General features: G+C 43.0%; 1 protein-coding gene across 5 annotated transcripts in view; it reads right to left on the minus strand.

Annotated features, from left to right (window-relative positions):
* NPHP4 (nephrocystin 4) overlaps positions 1–15,977 on the minus strand; it is a 264,867-nt gene that overhangs the window by 170,783 nt on the left and 78,107 nt on the right. For 4 of the 5 annotated variants that reach the window (XR_012802230.1, XM_075604944.1, XM_075604943.1 and 1 more), the window contains exon 5: positions 7,854–8,035. Coding sequence is in view for 3 of the 5 variants with exons in the window: in XM_075604944.1 (XP_075461059.1) it covers positions 7,854–8,035 (182 nt within the window). In the remaining 2 variants the exon portion in view is untranslated. Of the gene's footprint in view, positions 1–7,853; positions 8,036–15,977 lie in introns of those variants that run through there. The other variant, XM_075604945.1, reaches the window with a different exon arrangement.

Genomic DNA, 15,977 nt, shown 5'->3' on the forward strand with positions numbered 1-15,977 from the left:
CGCGTCACGCTGACGCTTTCTCAAGGTGGCCCCGCCTCTACGTTTGCCCTCAGTTTAAATAGCCAAGCGTTGCTATAGTAACGATCGCACTTGGGTAAATATATCAATTTAATAAAAACAATGGTTTGTGTTGATGTTTATTGCTGTATAGACTGTTTATTTAGTTATGATGGCTGGCTATAGGTGAAACCATGTTAAAAAAAGAACCCTTTTGACTAAGGTAAGTGAATGGTGATAATACTCTTTAACACACATGATGATGTTATAAGAGTTCAAGCTGGGTAACTCATGCTAACTGTAGAGTGTAGATGTATATCACAAGTAGATTGGGACTAGTGACAGCCTACAGCTTACAATAGTATACAGAATTCAGATTTTCCTTCTGTTAATGTTTAGTTGTTGAATTTATGGGTGATATAAAGACTGTATATGGCAGATGGAAACTCATATTTCCTATATGCTAAGCCAAAATTCTTAGATGGTGCCATCATAGGTGTATGGTTACTATAAGCACATATTCTAGAGTTGATGGTCACTAAAAGTGAGCTCTGTGAGTTGTCGAAGTAGTGGGGTGAAGGTACGTTGACAGATGGGTAAGTCTTGCATTTGCAGTATAGACACATAGATACAGTAGATGTACAGAGTGTCTTATTCCTATCCTATAAAGGGGGCAAACATAAAGCCTTCATTGAGGCCCTGGGGATACAACGTTCCCAGGGTATAAATCCACTTTGCTTCTTTTTTGAGCAGCTCTCGGTCCCAATCGCCCCTTCTGATGGTTTCGGGGAGTTGGCAGATACCTTTAAAGCGTAACTTGGAGTAATCTCCATCATGCGTGTTGTTAACATGTTTGGCTAATGGGGTATCAGATTTATTCCGAATTGACCCAATGTGCTCTAAGACCCTTCGTCTTAGTTGTCTGCTGGTTTTCCCCACATATTTTCTGCCGCACATGCAAATAGCTTGGTAGATCACTCCGGTTGTTCTACAGTTCACAAAGTTACGCATGGTAAATGTTCGACTGCCATCCCAATTGTCAAAGGTTTTTGAGACATGAGCATACTGACAGGCACGACAGCCCTGGCATTTGTAGTTACCAGGTAGTCTCTTGTCTAACCAGGTGCCAGTGGTGTTAGGTTGGAGGTGGCTGTGAACCAGGAGGTCTCTGATGTTAGTTGATCTCCTGCTAACCATTCTTGCTGTATAAGAATAACACGTGCAAGCAATGGGAGGATAGAAACTACTATCCATCGCAAGACAACAGCCACCAACAGCCTCTTACATGCAAGAAGCCATCATCCTCAAAACCTCATCCATGGCATTCCGACTGGACAGTATTTAAGAGTAAAAAGAAACTGCTCGAATGATGAGGAATTTGAAGTACAAGCACGCTCTATGCGTCAACGCTTCCTCGCCAGAGGCTACAGCAAGAATAACTTGAATAAAGCTTACAACAGAGCTAAAAACACTCATAGAGCATCATTACTACATCCCAACCCCAAGCAACGAGAACGTAAAATCATACGCCTGATAGGCACTCACAATAGACAATGGTCTAATATCTTTGAAATTGTGAACAAACACTGGCATGTCCTCTTGGAGGACACGGATCTGAGGGAGGTGTTACTACCTAGACCTACTATGGTTAGCAGGAGATCAACTAACATCAGAGACCTCCTGGTTCACAGCCACCTCCAACCTAACACCACTGGCACCTGGTTAGACAAGAGACTACCTGGTAACTACAAATGCCAGGGCTGTCGTGCCTGTCAGTATGCTCATGTCTCAAAAACCTTTGACAATTGGGATGGCAGTCGAACATTTACCCTGCGTAACTTCGTGAACTGTAGAACAACCGGAGTGATCTACCAAGCTATTTGCATGTGCGGCAGAAAATATGTGGGGAAAACCAGCAGACAACTAAGACGAAGGGTCTTAGAGCACATTGGGTCAATTCGGAATAAATCTGATACCCCATTAGCCAAACATGTTAACAACACGCATGATGGAGATTACTCCAAGTTACGCTTTAAAGGTATCTGCCAACTCCCCGAAACCATCAGAAGGGGCGATTGGGACCGAGAGCTGCTCAAAAAAGAAGCAAAGTGGATTTATACCCTGGGAACGTTGTATCCCCAGGGCCTCAATGAAGGCTTTATGTTTGCCCCCTTTATAGGATAGGAATAAGACACTCTGTACATCTACTGTATCTATGTGTCTATACTGCAAATGCAAGACTTACCCATCTGTCAACGTACCTTCACCCCACTACTTCGACAACTCACAGAGCTCACTTTTAGTGACCATCAACTCTAGAATATGTGCTTATAGTAACCATACACCTATGATGGCACCATCTAAGAATTTTGGCTTAGCATATAGGAAATATGAGTTTCCATCTGCCATATACAGTCTTTATATCACCCATAAATTCAACAACTAAACATTAACAGAAGGAAAATCTGAATTCTGTATACTATTGTAAGCTGTAGGCTGTCACTAGTCCCAATCTACTTGTGATATACATCTACACTCTACAGTTAGCATGAGTTACCCAGCTTGAACTCTTATAACATCATCATGTGTGTTAAAGAGTATTATCACCATTCACTTACCTTAGTCAAAAGGGTTCTTTTTTGAACATGGTTTCACCTATAGCCAGCCATCATAACTAAATAAACAGTCTATACAGCAATAAACATCAACACAAACCATTGTTTTTATTAAATTGATATATTTACCCAAGTGCGATCGTTACTATAGCAACGCTTGGCTATTTAAACTGAGGGCAAACGTAGAGGCGGGGCCACCTTGAGAAAGCGTCAGCGTGACGCGAAACGTACGTCGGTGGGCGGTCCTCTGTGACGTCAGCACGTGTATTGGTGCGGCGACGTCTGTCTAGAGAGCGCGGATAATAGCCGCAGCTCCACTCCGAGCTCCACCCGGCAACTTCACTCATAGCGGTGTTTACTAACACACCATGCCGGGCGGAAACTCAACAAATGTCGCCACTCGTGAGCAGAGAATAAACGCTCCGAGATAGCAGCCCCAAACAGTACCCTTGTATTGTAGAGGGTACTTTACCGAGCGGCTGCAGGACACCATTTCTTTATAATATCTTAGTGTCTATACGCAGCAGACAGGGCGTACTCGCCCTATAAGAATAAATGTGAAACCATCCACATAAGCCTGCAGAGATAGAGTGCTTCTTGTCCTATAGGCAGCTGAAGTAAACCGTTTGCAACTGGCCAGTTTTTTCCTATCTGTATACCAGCAAGCCTATTCAGACACACACTTGCCACCTTCACAGGGGATACGAGCAGTGATTCATTTCATTATGTATTTATCTATTCACTACATTAATTTGGTTTGAACACTTGTGAGGCTATTATAACCTTGGATAATTACTGACCAGGGGGAATCTACTATAATATTGATACACAGTAATAGCTCCCACAATATAGCCTCACCACCCCTAGCTACATAGTAGCCTTTTTCTTTGTCATTTTAACTTATCAAGCGCTGCATTGAAGGATATATATTAACCCTTTGACGGTCTCTTTAACTCTATATTACATATTACAGATTATCATTGAACCACATATTAATCAGATGTGATTTGAAAGCGGTGTGACTGACACCTCTACTTATGTAACACACACCAGACCCTTTCAACTACAATACACACATCACACTGAGGCACCCCATCCAATTCACACTGCGATATTAAAACTCTTTATTGCACATGGTGCCAGATACATCATATTCCTTCAATACCAACCTCTAGTAGTCTACGATTCAGACTTAGAGACATTTAGTTTAATACTTATTTTAATTTGTTGAGTGTTTATGTATTTCACTTATTATACCCATATACACTAATAAAGGTATTTTTAATTAACTTTCTTGTACCAATCCCAATATGAGTGCTTGTTGAAAAGGGGTTCTTTTACTTGTTTAGGCAGGTATTTTGTACGTTCAATGATCCTCTCACCCCTGGCACCGTATCACAGACAGTAGCTAGAGCTTACCACCCCTTTCCCCCCTTCACTCCCTATTATTACAGTGTATTTGTCAGTCAGCGTGTGTATGTGGCAGTGTATGTGTCTCTCTCTCTCTCTGTGTCCTGCTCCCCTATCTCCTGACTCCCCCACCCCCGGCAGAGCTGCGGACACGGGGGACTCTGTCTGAGTCTCCTGAGCAGCCCCCCCCCCGCGGAGGTACACGACTGGAGCAGGCCCCACTCTTTCCCCCCCGGCGGAGCTGCGGACACGGCTATGTGTCCTGCTGCAGCCAGCCCCCCGATGGAGGTACGGGGCCACGGGGGGGTACTGAAGGGCACGGTAACGCGCGTGTGTGTGTGCTGTGCACTCAGTGCTTCCTTCCTCCTCTCCCCCCCCTCTGGCAGTGCTGCGTGGGATGCGGCACACTCAACCCCCCCCCCCCGTTAACGGAGCAGGAGCCAAGAGAGGCGACAGGGCACGGTAACGTGTGTGTGTGTGTCAGTGGTGACTCCTCCTACTGGAAGCTGATAACATTTATGGCCTCTTCTGCCAGAAGTGATGTCACTTCCGTCACCACTGACTTCCATCTCAATCAAATGCATTAACGCCTCTAAAGAAGTTTCACTTCAAAAAAGAGGATATATTCGCCTGTGAGACACTCTCAAGATACTCTCCTCCTGCTTTAAATGTCAGCTGGGCTGTCATGGGACAGTGTTTCTTCGGTGGCCGCTGGACAAGTTTGTGGTCTCTCGGTTGAGATGTGTAGCCACTTGAAGGTTGCAGACCCCTACTTTCTGGCAGCGGTCACAGTTCTGCTCCAGGGCCGTCTCTTCCTTCTGACCAGAATTCCCAGTGTCCGAGTCCTGAGCGGTGATGCACAGTCCTCCTGGCTCCTTCTAGAAATTACGCAATGGACCCGGAAGTGATTCGTCCACTGTTAATACTCCAGCTACAGCTTCCAGCAATCACTTGTCAGCAAATAACTGCAGGTGAGACCGCAGTTGAGAGTGAATGGCCACAACCTGTGCCTGCTATGCTCCTCTTCCAACCTGTTTCCCCACCTGTGGATTCGTTCCCCGACTTAAAAATTAGGGGCACAGCTTTGGCACTTCTTTTGCATCCTCCTATGCGAATTTATTTATGGGGTTATGGGAATCACTTTTTATTTATGGTGATCATAACTCCTTTAGACACCACATTAAGTTCGTTAAACGATACAGTACATACAGTAGATTCACTCTTCATTTGGGATGGTGATGCACAGACACTACAAGAGTTCATGGATACATTGAATATAAATATATATAATAATTTGCACTTCACTTGTGAACACAATATCCATCATATTTACTACTTGGATCTTATGTTGTACATAGATTCTAGTGGTAAAATCCAGACAGATATATGCATGAAGACCAACTCTAGGAATTTGTTTCTTATGGCCAGTGTAGCCACACCAGCAGACCCTTGAAGAAGGGCATACCAAAGGGACAACTACAAAGGCTAAAGAGTTTATGCTCTACAGATGAGAGCTTTGAAAAGCAAACGCAAGATCTGCTGGACAGGTTTCGTATGAGAGGATATAGGGATCAAGACCTTGATGAAGCACTTGATGCAGTTAAACGATTGGATCGGGGAGAGCTTCTTTCTATTGATAGAGGCAAACAAAAAACAACAAAGACAAAAAATGTGTTCTGTACCATTTTTATTACGCAGCAAAATAGACAATCTGATGCCATACGATCCATTGTTTTGAAACATTGGGGTACATTAAAATTGGACAAAGGACTGAAGTCAATTGTAGACAAGGGACCTAAGTTTGTATTTAGGAAAGTCAAAAATGTGGCCACTTTCCTGTCCCCTATTCTTTTTACTGTAATTCACGACATGTTTTTAGGTTTGGTGAATATATCTGGGTTTATCTGTACTGTATGCACATATGTGCTGTCCTTGGATAGTGTTGATTATACACCATTAGACTGTATACTCCATAACCTACTATCTGCAACATCAAATGACATGTGAATTGTACCTAGGGCACCCCCTAAGCATCTAGGTGCACCACACCAGTGCAATTTTTTTTCTTAAAATACTTGTAAATACAGTTATGTGATTTCAAAAATATAACCTGGTCTCATGTATTTTATAATAAAACGCATCTCTACCAATGATATTTGTATCATTCTAATATTGTGGTGAATTTAAAGAGCGGTTTAGTAAGCATATAAATATCTTCTAACAGTGGATATATCACCCAATGATAAAGCATATGGTGGTGATCCATAAATCTACATTTCTAAACTGTCATTTTTGAAGTTGACAAATTTCAATCGTTTTCGCATTATAAAAGTTCCAGGCTCATTATTTCAGAAACCTCTTACTGAATGGCTGCCATTCTGTACTCTCTGCAAACTTCTTATAGGTCATCTCCGATTACTGCCACATTGGATAAGCTGTAGAATGCTTTCCTCAGCTAGGTGTGAATTCCTATCTAAAACATAACCATATACAGGATTTGTAACATGTTTGAAAAGCTGCTCTGAAGGGCTTTCAGATCTATTTTGAAAGACGTATTAACAGAGATGGACAAGTTCAGCAAAATATGTTCCCCAACCTCCTGAACTCTCACGGTACAGAACAATCTCAACTGGATTGGCCCCCAGTGCCCTAAGACGAGGGGAAAATAAGCCAGAATCCTGTTTTCCCTTCAGGTTCAGAGAAAATACCCTTCCTGCATTTACTCAAAGTCTTTCCTGTACACGCTCACTCCCTCCTCTCAATCTCCAGCATCTTCTCCCCTCCCCCCCTCATGGACTGTTGACCCCCCCCTATGCTTTTCTTACCCCCCTGCATATCCCTCCAAATTATCCCATCACCCTGAACATCAGTAAAATGAGGCAACAGTGGGTAAGTATGGTTATGGTAACAGCAATGAACGTAGGGACAGATTGCTCCTGACCTCACTTCGTAGTTGGCCAGTTCAATTTCTTAGGGGCCTGTGACAGGGTGAAGTCATTTGCTAATGAGTATGTCTGGGAAATATACCTCTGACTGCTGAAACCAACAGTCAGAGGGTTAACCCAGTTAGAGGTAACCGAGCAATCAGGGCTGAATTAAGACAGCTGTCAGGCAGCTTGATAAGGAGGCTACTGCTTGTAGTAGGGGGCCGTCTTGTCCAGGCTGCTGGATCCAGAAGTATTGCCTGTACACTCTTATGACAGTAGTCCGAACCAATCAGACAAGGAATTGATCTTATTTCTCCATCCATGAATGTGATTTAAAAGCTGGTAACTGGTTTAGTCATCCGGCTCGCAGCTAGGCTTATATTGTATAGTCAGCCTACCTTCAGTGGAGTAGGTGTTTCTTTTATGTTTTGTGTTTACCTTAAAAGGGACGGTGTGCCTAATGTTTATTTGATTGTGCAAAATAAACCACTGAAGGTAAAAGCCTTACCCACTATTTGGGACTCTTACTGACCCTACCGCGAGGCCATCCTGCCACAGGGCCTCTGAATGGGGAAGTGTTTCTCAGTCAAGTGTTTTATTTTCCCTTTTCCCACTCTGTCCTCAGAGAATGAATACAGTTAAGGGGAGGTGGGGACTGTACAAACACTTACTGAACACAGTCACATCACACAAACGGGACTAGCCAGAGAAAAGCAAATCTATCCCAAGTCGAACATTAAAAGATGAATTAAAAATACTCATAGGTGTCAAGGTTTGGGTAAGAAGGGCATCAATTACCTAGATGAAACCCCTCAAACATGTCACTGGACTTAGTTCACTTTGGTCACAGATGTGATTGCCATTTAAACGCTGGGTATAGTTTAATTGTACTTATCTATATTACCTTTTGTTCTGAGTGATGGAATCAGCTTCTTCTGGCTGGTGGCTGCAACTGCTGAACAAGCACATTATTCCAAAGCCACAGGATAGTTCTTGTTTGCTACCATCTTGTTTCTTGGCTATAGCAACAACTTCAACAACAGCAACAATATTGGTGTTGTTTAAAGTTGTATGAAAATAGACAGGCTGAAAAAAAAGGGGGGGGGGAAAGAGTGATAGATTAAAATTGCACCTTCTCTCACTTCCTTCCCATCAAATCAGAAAACACCTTCTGAAATAAGCATTTCAATAGCCTATACTCATGACCACTTCTCCTCACACCTACAAAGGCACACTTACAAAGCATTGTGGTCAGGCATTGCCATCAACTGCACTAAGGATCCGATTCTATAGTCTTAAGTGGTGCAACCTGCTGAAAATTCCCATTAACTTGAATGGGAGTTTGCATCCAATCACATTAACTTTATAGAATCACCCCTTAAGTCTCCCAACATACCACTCAGATTTTAACATAGGATTCCCTTTCCTATTGTGTGCTTTGACATTTGTTGCGCTTATTCTATTATAACTTCCTGAATTACAGTGTTTATTTCGTAAAGCACTGTGTACTGTATTGTTCATGCAATGTAAGAAAAGAATATAAAAATATATGTATCATGCTATAAAAGCTTGTTGAGTAATAAAGAAGCAAGAACCCACTATAAGCACTCAATACCCCCTGATGTATGATGTGAAATTTAAAAATAATTTTTAATGCTATACTAATTAAAATAATGGGTGTTAAAATTCAACAAATGACACACATATATATGATACCCTATGATGAATATATATGATATTCCGGATAACTAAGTAAGGCGACAATTTGAGGTTAATTGGATCAAACTGTCCCAGGGAGCCGGTATACAGTAATCCCTATTAGTGGTTAGTTAGGTGTATGCTGGTATCAGTGAGGGGCTGTTCAATACCTGTCTCAGGTGTCAGACAGGTCCCAGATGGTGAAGGTGAAATGTGAAATAGATCATAATATGCTAGGTACAGACAAAAAGATCAGTATTTTAAACCAGTGTGTGCTCACTTTGCAAATCATGAATCCATAATTGGAAAGTATAGACTCTCTCTACAATCCAACATGTAGCCACCTAACAGCAACTGGTTAACTCCTGAATAGTAAAGGAGTGGGCTGTTAAACACAGAACACAATGTGCAGAGGCTCATAGACTCCTATAGGCAGTGTGGTTGTCAGTATACCTGTGCACATATTCATGAATGTGCGTCCACTGTCAGGAGTGCTAATGCCACTATAAAGCTGTGTATGGTGGAAAGAAACCTATCTAGTATACAGAAAAAGGTTTCATGGTGGATACATATAGTCACCTAACAGCAGCTAATTACTGCACCGACACACTTTATTCGAGCAAATACCCAGTATGTAACTGGCAGATACCTGGAATGCGCCGCTCCTCACCTCTGACAAGCCCCGTTGCGTTTGCCTTCCCAGCCTGGGTTCATGCCTGGCTGACGGGCGGCTGATCTGTTAAATGATAATGATTAGGATTTAATAGGCTGCAATGCTTCGCGTGTCTACCAGATGGCATAAATTCATGAATTGTAATGCAGTATATATATACATACTGTGCAGTATTGCAGCCAGCGGGAATAAAATGCTTCAATCCGTGCCTGGAAAATAACCCAATGCACTCGGGCAGAAAACAGTCACAAACCTCAATACACCCGGGTATACCCGAATTCGTGGGACTAGCCGAGCTCGAATAAAGTGTGTCGCCAGTGTAGCTCCAAAATAGTAAAGGAGTGGGCTATTAAACACAGAACACAATGTGCAGAGGCTCATAGACTCCTATAGACAGTGTGGTTATTGGTATACCTGTGCACATATTAATGAATGTGCTTCCACTATCAGGAGTGTTAATGCCACTTTAAGGCTGTGTATGGTGGAAAGAAACCTGTCTAATGTGCAGGTAAAGGTTCCTTGGTGGGTACTGAGTGAGAAAGAGACACTGTTATAATACTGCCACAAAGCAGCACTGAACACACTATTAGTAAACTGCTAAATGAGCATATGGTATACAGATCCAGTGAAGGTAAATCAGTCACATATGTACCTTAAAAATTCACATAAATCACCTGTGTACTAGCTGATGAATTCATAGAGCTAATACCACTCATAAATGCAAACGCCGTGGCTAATATACCCCTAGAAACGGTGTGGCTGTTGGTATGCCTATGCACATATTAATGAATGTGCTACTGCTGCGGCCGAGTTTATTCGAGCATTTGCCCGTTCTCGGCCGCAGCAGTAGCCTGGCGCGCGCCGGAGGGTGACGGGCGCGCGCCGAAGCAGCGGAAGAGCGCCCTCCGATCGGGGCGCTCTCCCTCCCGCTGCCGGGTCCGCCGGGTCCCCCGGAACCCCCTGCCGCCGTCCCCCACATCGCGGGACACCAGGGCTCCCTCGGGGAGCCCTGGACACGCGTGCAGGGGGCGCACGCTCCCGATGACGCGTGACCGCGCGTCACCGCGCCGAGGGGCGGCCACTAGCAAGCCGGGAAATCTCCCGGCTTGCGGATCTGGCCGCAGTGCAATAAACTGTGTCGCCAGTGTACCACCGTTAGGAGTGCTGGTTACACTAATGCAACAAAATAACAAGGAAAATCAGCAGCCCTCGCCTCACCATGCGTCACCGAGTCACCACAAAGACTCCTGCCCAACATTGAAGGGAGTACACATTAGCCGTCTGACAGCTGTTTGCTCTGCAACTCAATAATGCTACCACGTGAATACTGACGGCGCGCGTGCACGTGACAGATGGCAGAAACGTGTACTCCCTTCAATGTTGGGCAGGAGTCTTTGTGGTGACTCGGTGACGCGAGGGCTGCTTGATTTTCCTTGTTATTTTGTTGCATTAGTGTAACCAGCACTCCTAACGGTGGTAGCACATTCATTAATATGTGCATAGGCATACCAACAGCCACACCGTTTCTAGGGGTATATTAGCCACGGCGTTTGCATTTATGAGTGGTATTAGCTCTATGAATTCATCAGCTAGTACACAGGTGATTTATGTGAATTTTTAAGGTACATATGTGACTGATTTACCTTCACTGGATCTGTATACCATATGCTCATTTAGCAGTTTACTAACAGTGTGTTCAGTGCTGCTTTGTGGCAGTATTATAACAGTGTCTCTTTCTCACTCAGTACCCACCAAGGAACCTTTACCTGCACATTAGACAGGTTTCTTTCCACCATACACAGCTTTAAAGTGGCATTAACACTCCTGATAGTGGAAGCACATTCATTAATATGTGCACAGGTATACCAAAAACCACACTGTCTATAGGAGTCTATGAGCCTCTGCACATTGTGTTCTGTGTTTAATAGCCCACTCCTTTACTATTTTGGAGCTAATTAGCTGCTGTTAGGTGACTACATGTATCCACCATAAACCTTTCTCTGCATACTACTGTAGATAGGTTTCTTTTCACCATACACAGCTTTATAGGGGCATTAGCACTCCTGACTGTGGAAGTACATTCATTTATATGTACACAGGTATACTAATAACTATACTGCCTATATGAGTCTTTGAGCCTCTGCACATTGTGTTCTGTGTTTAATAGCCCACTCCTTTACTATTTTGGAGCTAATTAGCTGCTGTTAGGTGACTATATGTATCCACCATGAAACCTTTTTCTGTATACTAGATAGGTTTCTTTCCACCATACACAGCTTTATAGTGGCATTAGCACTCCTGACAGTGGACGCACATTCATGAATATGTGCACAGGTATACTGACAACCACACTGCCTATAGGAGTCTATGAGCCTCTGCACATTGTGTTCTGTGTTTAACAGCCCACTCCTTTACTATTCAGGAGTTAACCAGTTGCTGTTAGGTAGCTACATGTTGGATTGTAGAGAGTCTATACTTTCCAATTATGGATTCATGATTTGCAAAGTGAGCACACACTGGTTTAAAATACTGATCTTTTTGTCTGTACCTAGCATATTATGATCTAGTTCACATTTCACCTTCACCATCTGGGACCTGTCTGACACCTGAGACAGGTATTGAACAGCCCCTCACTGATACCAGCATACACTAACTAACCACTAATAGGGATTACTGTATACCGGCTCCCTGGGACAGTTTGATCCAATTAACCTCACATTGTCGCCTTACTTAGTTATCCGGAATATCATATATATTCATCATAGGGTATCATATATATGTGTGTCATTTGTTGAATTTTAACACCCATTATTTTAATTAGTATAGCATTAAAAATTATTTTTAAATTTCACATCATACATCAGGGGGTATTGAGTGCTTATAGTGGGTTCTTGCTTCTTTATTACTCACCTTATTCGTCACCCATTAGCACCTTACCCCCACACTATTACTTTGTACTTAGCTGAAGCGGGGTTCTTCTATATTGAATATAAAAGCTTGTTAAAATTCAAGAGGTAAAAAAAATCGCAACAAGTTCTTTTTACATAAATATACACACAGTTAAAGACAATTTATAGCCAACTAACTTTTAGAAAAACAGTTCTATGAATATGTAATGACTTGACCTGCCTTATATGCGTCCTTCATATTTGTTTTACGTGCATCCACCAGAATAAGAAAAAAGCTGGAAGAAAATGCAAAAGCCAGTGCATAAACTTCAATTATTTAGAGCCGGCACAGCATCCAAAATGTGACTTCATCTAGATTATTTACATGATAGATTGGTTCGTCTAACATTATGCATTCATTTTAGAAAAAATGAACACATAATACAAATAACTTTTGACATTTAAAGTTACTGCTGCCCTAGAGCTACATTAATTTCTACCCATTTTAAAAATGTGTTAGCATATCTTACACTCTGTTATTCAATTGACTGAGTCACTATGTGGCTGAATACTCTTCACAAGTTAAGTGTGAACTGCTACATGTTACAAATGTATCTACAAAGTGTTTGCCCTATGTATGCATACTGTATGTGTATTATTATAGCGCCACCAATGTTTCTTTTTGTGGAAGTGCAGACTCTTTATGAAGTGCCTTATGAAAGAAAAAAGAGCATTAACAGTGTTTTGTCCCCCGTGTGGCTTCCCATAGTACTAAGTTTAGTATATTCACAAGTATTGTTGTTAACTTTGCTATCAAAACTGTATTACAGTACTTCAAGGACATACACTGAAATGCCTGTAATTATAGTACATCCTTTTTGCTATCTAGGTCATTAGGATGAAACATTCCTAAATTAAATGTATTTGTTAAACTTTTTTTTTTTTTAACGAATTTTGTAGTGTTTTATAATGAATATCTTACTAAATACAATTAGTTTCTCTTTTATCTGTAGGTAGGTTTGTTAGGAATAATTTATCAAAGCTGTATCTTCAACTTTTTAAAGACATCACTGGATACATAAATAAAAACCCTAACAATTTTTTTTTTTAGATTAAAGCTAGTGCAAATCTAGAAAACAAATTGCATGAATTCCATTCAATAAATGTTTACTATAAAAGTGATAAAAGTATTCATGCTGTACTTTAAGGCAGCAGTCCCACCTGAAAATTGTTTTCAGCTCTTGGGCCCTGTAACAGGGTGCCTTGCCTGTTTAAGTAGCTTTACTGGAAAACCTGTGTAGAGAGCTGGAGTCCAGCACTGAGCAGACTGTGCTAATTAATCTGCTCAGCTGGCTCCTCCCTTAGGCTTTGGTCCCGCTGCGTCCGGCGGCACGCGCGGCAGTGTGCGCGTTCCTCACCAGCAGGGTATCCTTCTGAGCTAGTCCCAGTCCCCCCTCGCTGCACGGCTCACAACGCGCTGTGACGCGTCAGCCGCCAGGGGATGCAAGAGAATTGAGATCCCTAGCGTTGACGCGTCACGTGGTGCGCTGGGGAGCCTATCAGCACTGGGGACTGGAGCTGTCAGAACTTCCCCCACCTCCAAAGGTAGGAGGGGGGAGTGTGTGTATATGTATGTATGTGTATTTATCTGTATGTATGTGTGTATATGTGTGTATATATGTATTGTGTGTTTTTGCTGCCCGCTAGCCGATTGACTAAAAAGGTCGGAAGATCCCCGCGTGCCCCCCTTCACCCGATCCCCGCAGCTGCTGCTGGCAGAGAGGTGGGAGCGGAGTCAATCGTTGGTTGTTTTGGCTCCCCCCCTCTGCCTCCGATCCCTGTGGCTGGAGGAAGCGCGGGGGGTGGGAGGGTTGGCGGGCGGCGGGAGCGTGGCTGGCCCCATACTTGCCCGCTCTGGGCGTGTTGAGCGTGCAGGGGGAAAGCTGGGGAGGGACTGATGGAGAGAGGTGGCTGGAGGGCTCGAGTTGGTGGCTGGAAGTGGCTGGCGCTGCATTGGTGGTTCAGTGGGTGGCGCGGGGAGGTGTCCTCCAGCCCCCGATCACTAACGTGCCTCCATTGGGGGAGCTGTGAAGGGGCCAGCTTGTGGGCGCGCGGGGCTCCCAAACGGCGCCGCCTCCCCCTCTTGCCCCCGTTTTACCACGCCCTCCCGCTCCCGCCCCCTTCCCGCTCCGGCTCCCTACAGACCGCATATCGCGGTCAAGTGCCTCTCCACGCTCCGCCTATCTGCAGTGCGGGCGCGTGGTCTGAGGCAGCGGGACCTTAGCCTTAAAAAGATTGCAGTATTGACTGCAGGGAGAATCTCTAGTCCATGGAGATGCCCTGGACTGTACAAAGGATCACTCAGGAGCTGTGTGTCTCTGGTTCCAGACATACACACACTGGACCGCTGTGGAAAGAAGCCAGCACAAGTACTTCTAGATCCCTATCTCAGCCGAAGGTAACTGACCACTATTCTGTGATATATATTTGTTGTTGGTTAGGGGCTTAGTCCTTCAACCCATCTTCAATTAGAACTTTGTCAGATGAGAGCAGAACCAAAAAAGAGAAGCGTTCTAACTCTTCAGAAATACTGTAGAGCTCTTCTCCAAGGCGGGTTGGACAGAGAACGTTATCTGTGCAAATGCTCTGCAATTGTCATCATACAGGTTGCCTACAGAGGAACAAAAGCTTCTCAGCTATCGCCAGAATAAAGCAGCATGCCTTCACCAGTTAATGTGGAGAATGCAACGACAAAGAAAGACATACGTAGATTTGAAGCAATCTGTAATTTTGGTCCAGTCAATGACTGAGCCACCTGTGCTGAAGCAGGGATATCCTTAAAATCTGACCTGTTGGTGCCTTTGAAGGACTGGTGTTGGCCACCCCTACTCTAAATCAAAGATACCTCGATGGACAGCAGGTGGAAAAAAGTAATAAAATGTATTCAAATAAAGAAAATAATTTGCTTGTATTGGGATTTTTTTTAGGTGATGCAGGATTTTATTACTAGTCACCTACATGCTATTACATAAACAATGTAATGGAAATACAGTAATCTTAAATTGTTACATTGCATACACTCTTGAAAATAACCAGGGTGACAATTTCAATAAACAAGCTATTATAGTTAGTACAAAGCTACCATATACTGTACTAGATTACTGATAACAACAGTGGAAATAAAAATACTGTAAAAGGATATTCAGTATATTCACACTCCTACTTTAAAATACAGAGTAAACAGATACAGATGGCCTTTCAGCTAATCATGTACCTGGCAAGTGAAAACTGCATATGAATTTGCTTGATGGATGCAGCTTTGTTCTTTACAATAAAAATATTGGTAACTGTAAAACCTTAAGAAACTAATAAAATAATGCTAGGAAATAAGAGTAGCATTTCCCATCTGAAATCTTATATTTGCCAAGTCCCCATTAGGCCCAATATGTTATCAGTGTTGGACCCAGTTTGCTTCAGAATCAATGACATTCAACCCACATATTCCCTTATCTGCGTTTGACAGTTATACTCCATGACAGGATAAACAGATTTATAAATCATTTAAAACACACTCAAATGTAATGCCTTCGTCTTCAACTACGCACAGACCATTTAGCACTCATGCCTTGCTTTCATTTCTCATCAGAACTGGCATAATGAAAATTATGCACAGAACAGCATGCGTGCTGTGAGAATCTGATAGACATTTTATTTTTCTTGCATAAGGGCATAAAAACAAAAGTACAATCTTTATTTCTTCAAAAGGATT

Source organism: Ascaphus truei, chromosome 6, assembly GCF_040206685.1.
Source record: "Ascaphus truei isolate aAscTru1 chromosome 6, aAscTru1.hap1, whole genome shotgun sequence".
NCBI classification, from domain to species: domain Eukaryota; kingdom Metazoa; phylum Chordata; class Amphibia; order Anura; family Ascaphidae; genus Ascaphus; species Ascaphus truei.